The sequence below is a fragment of the Sinocyclocheilus rhinocerous genome, unplaced genomic scaffold (assembly GCF_001515625.1).
Source record: "Sinocyclocheilus rhinocerous isolate Xijiao unplaced genomic scaffold, SAMN03320098_v1.1 scaffold114, whole genome shotgun sequence".
Classification (NCBI taxonomy): Eukaryota; Metazoa; Chordata; class Actinopteri; order Cypriniformes; family Cyprinidae; genus Sinocyclocheilus; species Sinocyclocheilus rhinocerous.
In genome coordinates this window covers 36,224-41,551 of record NW_015646344.1, presented here as the reverse complement: position 1 = coordinate 41,551, position 5,328 = coordinate 36,224, and the positions used below count along the sequence as shown (strand labels likewise).

Genomic DNA, 5,328 nt, shown 5'->3' with positions numbered 1-5,328 from the left:
AGAAACATGTGCTATTGTAGATAAAAATTAATACACACCAGCAGTCTATGAAGAGTATCTAGTTGACTAAGATTGTGCTCAAAAATGATACTCTATTTATTGCTGAATAAGTCCCTCCCAACCAAATGTGGTATCTGATATCTGAATGATCAACATTAAATGGACCTTTTACAAAAGAGTCCCAATTTTTTTGTAATCCTTTATTCTCATAAGAAACAATTACATACAGAATTTTTGATTTTTTTTGCTCATCTGTATACTGTATACTGAATTATTTGCATTTTTTTTAAATGTTAAAATAAGAATATGTATCATCCTCTGAAAGAGCGTGATTGATAAAACTCAATTTTCATATACACAAATACATAAATCCTTTTTCAACACAGGAAGACTTACTGAAGCACATGTAGGAATGCGTGCACTGATTTCTGGTTGAGTAAAACTGATTCACTGGCAGTGGTTCTCATATCAAAATCAGAATCAGATAAGATTATTGTAGTTACATTTACACATTTTCCAGATATTTTTATCCAAAGTGCATCAAGTTAGACATTTCATCAGTTCCTGTATACCTTGTTCATAGTGAACAGAACCCATAGGATTTCTAGTGTCATGCTTTGTTGTTTTGAAATCCTGTAATCAGACACTTTATGTGTGAATATCTCATAATCAAAGTGTACGCAATGTAACAGGGATTTATCATTTCTCTGTTTGGGTAAATGTATTTGTTTGGTCTTGCTTTCATTATGCTACATGTTTTGCATCTCAGGACCCTGGTTGTTTGCCAAGCTTCTAGTGCCATTAACAAAGGCACTTCATACGATCTGCTCGCTGCAAGTGTTAGTGTTCTTAGTTGCATTAATCTGAAATTGGGACCAAAGCATTTCATGTAATTCAAATATAATTAACCTAAATAAAATGCCTCAAGTTGGAGGTACAATCTGAGCTGTTTTTTTTCTCTCAACTCTTATAGGTACAGACCTTTTGTTTCATCAGGGCTGTGGTCAGGGATCTTGGGCTCAATAAGTTTGGTGAGCACTGTCTTATACTGTCAGATCATAATGTACAATGCAAGTAAACTGAAAATCCCTAAACAAACCACTCTAGGATTTGAGTTGTATTCATGTACTGTTCAACAGTATATTTACTGATAAATGTAATAATGTACTTCAGTATCATAAAAAAAAAGATATTGATAAATGATTAATGTCACTGTAAAAAGTGTGTGTTCTCAGTGTAAACAGTATTCATTTATTTGTGTACTTCTGGGTTGTGTTTCTTCCTCATTAAATAAGGAAGAACCAAGTGGTCAATAAATATACAACCACGGCAGTTTGTGACATAGTCATGAAATTGAATCTATTATTTCTTGTCCATGGACATGGATTTCCCTTTTTTTGTGTAACTCAGCGCGACATTCGATCGAATGTAGTTCAATAGGAAGTATCTTTCGTGCCAGCACCACGTTTTTCTTTCTGCCACTCAGAAGCACAGATGCTGTATTGTTTTTTCTCATTTGTAATGCATTTTTTAATTTTTTAAGTGCTATTACTCAACATGTAATCAGGAGATTTTACCCTTGTTTTTATTGCTTTATATTCTGTAGGCTACTCACTATTTCAAACCATCGTCAGTGGTTCCTTCCACACTGTTAATACTTTTTCTTGTAATTTTGTTGTAACTTACTGGCACCACTATTGCCAGTAAGTTACTCCAACTGCCCCTTTACAGTATCTTACCGCAATTCCATTTTAGAGTATAATGCCCTTATCACAATTTAATTTTACAGTATAAATGCCCTTACTGCAATTTAATTTTACAGTATACTGATCTTACCACAATTTCATTTTACAGTAAAAAAAAACTCACCACAACTTAATTGTACAGTACTGTATCCTCACTGTTACTTAGTTTTACAGTATTTTACTATTACAGTATTACAGTAATTTGTTCTGTAATTTATATTACAGTATTTATTTTACAAAACCTTTGAATATTTTACATGAATGCCATTGCATTTATTCCAAATAAGTGACTTGAGTCCATGTACAACAATATATTTTTTATTCACTGTCACTATCAAATACATCCATTACTTGCATATTTATTGTGCTTTATTCTGCAACATAACAATATATATATACAGTATATAGTAATATAGTAGCGGGGTGAGTAAGAACACAGACACAATAGATGGAGTTTTACAGCAAAACCACAGGTGCTCTGGTTCCCAATGGTGATAGTGTCTGTGGGCGTCTGGGGCTCAGGCCAGGGGCTCAGTCTGTCTCTGTAAAAGTGGAGAGAAAACACACATTAGTCTCTCATCCAGGGAGTATGCAATTCAACTGGCATGGTTTTCCTCCTGGCTTTTAAAGCTGTCCCGAATGTGCTCCAGGCGTGCTGGCCATCACGCTCAGGTGTTCGCTGTGAAGGAGCGGCGTTTCCAGGGCGACGCTGATCTGCCCTCGGGATACTCGCTAATATATATATATATATATATATATATAAATACAAAACTGAATTCATAACAACAAATCAAAGCAGAGATCTTGACAATATGGCAACAAAATAAATAAAGCAACAAATAGCATCCCAGTTGGTCTTGGCTGGCCTGCATAACCACTGACGGCTGATCTGAAATTTTTTTTTTGAAAAAACAGAGGTGAAATGTGTGAGAAATGGTCAATGGTTTATGTTCAAACAGTATAGCTTTCTTGCACATCCTTGTCAGGGAACTCCATTAATTGCCTGAATGCACAATCCTGTTAAACAATGAAAATTACAAAAATATTACTGATGGGTTCATTTCAATTAGCTTTATAATTTACAAACCAAGAATTACTTTCTTTTTTTTTCAAATCTTAATGCTTGACAAAGTATTTGGTAGATTGATGGTAGATGCATAACAAAACCCTTTCAACTGCTGTTTGTTTTACCTTCACACAGATCCAGTGTAGGGTTGCATAATGCATCAAAATGTAATTTAAATTGCGATAAAATTTATATTGCTTAATGCCATATTCACATCGCACAGCAGCACTGCATCTTTGACGGAAACAAATGTGTGCTTTGGAATATTATTAAATAATTTTTTTATTGTTTGTTAGTAATATTTTATAATATTCAATTATACAATAGCATTCAATAACAACATGAAATACAATATCAAACATGTCCAGCTGTCCCAACTGCCAAAAAACGCAACGGAAAATGTGACTTGACTGATAGGAATATCATTAAACAGTACAAATAGTTGAGAAAAAAAAAAGGTAAAACTTGTATATAGCACCTTCAAAGTATTTTATGATCTTGGATCTCAGGGTTAACCAGATTTTCCTTATATTGGTTTTTTTTTCTTTATTTTCCTTCACAGTCAGATATTAAAAAACGTCGCTTTCAACAAGCCTCCCACGATATAGGATACCCCCTTCACTTCTCAGATATGTATTCACAGGATCTACAGGATTTAATCAAAGAAATGCTCAGCTGTTGCCCTATGACCAGACCTTCAGCTGATGAGATTTTAGCAAAACCATTCCTAAAAGATGCTGTAAACAGAAACAGGAGATTTCCAGAAGCACTGGAACGAAGGTTCATGATGTCCTTAAGGATCTTTAATGAGACCTACAATGAGCACTATGATCATTTTGAGGCCTTAGTTTCAGAGTGGGGAGAAACAACAGCTTCACTAGAGGAGGTTCATCATAAATGCACAGCAGGCACTCTGTCAGGTTCAGTGATTGGAGCAGCAGGAGGAATCACTGCAGTGGTTGGTGCAATTTTAGCTCCTTTCACTCTTGGAGCATCTCTGATTGTTACAGGTGTTGGGATTGGAGTTGGTGTTGCAGGTGGTGTAACAGGTGCTGCGTCCAGTGTTACCAATGCAGTCAAACAAAGATCACTCCGTGAGAATATTCAAAGAATTCAGCAGAACTTTACAGATGTGACACCGATTCTCGAGTCACTGAATGCACTGAGAAGGGTACTGAGAGTAATCCAAAAGTTCAGGGATTTTGTCAGTGACTCCTCTGACAACGTGCAAATGCCATGCAATGTAGACAGAAGAAGACTAGTGTGCGGTGCAGAACTCCTGAATATCGGTCTGCTGGCAAATGTTGGCAGAATTGCTGCTCAAACCAGCAGAGTAGGACGCGCTGTAGCAGAGGCAATAGTCGCAGTCACAGGAGTGTTGAGTGGAATCCTAGTCATTGTTGACACTGCATTCATAGTGATGGATTCTATAGACATTCACCAGATGAGACAGGGACAAGTAGATGATCCAGAAAGGGTCAGGTCAAGTTTACTCAAGTCCATTGCTCAGATGAGGAAAACACATACTGATCTTTCAGTCTTAAAGGAAATTAAAGAAACAAGAGAGGAACTAAAAGACTATATAGAAGTGGCCAGGGCTGAAAGAGATTTATACACAGATTTTGAGAGTTTTAACATATAAATATGATACCAGTCAGAGACTCATGCAACATCTTAGATTTGTCTGTGAGCTTGAGTGAAGAAAAAGGGTTTTGCTGAAAATGGTTTAAATGTCTATGTTAAACAACAGAAGATGTGTGACGTATGAGGTCAGACTTTTGCAATCATTCTATATTGTAAATATCAGCTAATATTTAATAAATATACAAAGATGGTGCACTCTGGCTGAATAATCCCACCTTCTAAATAAAAGAGCCAATCAGTAATTGGTGAAGTTATTGCATCACCGCAGCTGAGAGTGCAAAGAGGTGTTTCAAAGATGGCCACTGAGTGAAATGACTTGCCTTAAAAGGGACTTTGCTATATATCTATTATACATAAGACAATGGGTCTCATTCATTAGTAATTGTGTGCATTATTTCTATTTATACGCACACGAGAACTTTACAAAAAAAGAAAAAAAAAAGTAAATAATTTACAACGTTTGTATACATGCATGTTTTTTGTTTTTGTTTTCTTAATTTCCTTCTAATGTTAATTAATTTTGAGTATTGAATGAGTGAACACATTCCAGAGGTTAGTAATTTACATAAAACACATCCAAACCATCTCCATAATATATAACTACATATAAAAAAACTTTAAAAAAAAAAGCTCTCTAAAGATCTTAATGTTTATAATGATTTTTTTTTAAAACCTTTTGAAATTTTTTTTTTTACATTTTTATTGATGAATCATGATTTGTTTGTGAAAACCTTTGTACTCAGATTTCACACACAACTAATACAGAGTTGCAGGTTTGTTTATTGATCGTTTTTTATGTATAACTGTTAGAAAATTAATTTTTGGTGTGCTTTTTTATTTATGGGTAAACAAATAGTTAAACCTTAATCTGAA

The 5,328-nt window shown here is 34.8% G+C and overlaps 1 protein-coding gene across 1 annotated transcript; it reads left to right on the top strand.

Moving 5' to 3' along the window:
• Positions 1 to 2,193: 2,193 nt before the first annotated feature.
• On the top strand, positions 2,194 to 4,865 carry LOC107707269 (apolipoprotein L3-like). The gene is made up of 2 exons (XM_016511261.1): positions 2,194 to 2,289; positions 3,374 to 4,865. Exons 1-2 carry the CDS (start codon positions 2,194 to 2,196, stop codon positions 4,451 to 4,453), a joined length of 1,176 nt encoding a protein of 391 aa, XP_016366747.1. The 3' UTR covers positions 4,454 to 4,865.
• The last annotated feature ends 463 nt before the right edge of the window (positions 4,866 to 5,328 follow it).

Coding starts and splice junctions, on each gene's coding strand:
- LOC107707269 (XM_016511261.1), top strand. CDS start 2,194: ATGGAGTTTTACAGCAAAACCACAGGTGCTCTGGTTCCCAATGGTGAT. Junction 2,290..3,373: donor CAGGGGCTCAGTCTGTCTCT/GTAAAAGTGGAG, acceptor TTTCCTTCACAG/TCAGATATTAAAAAACGTCG.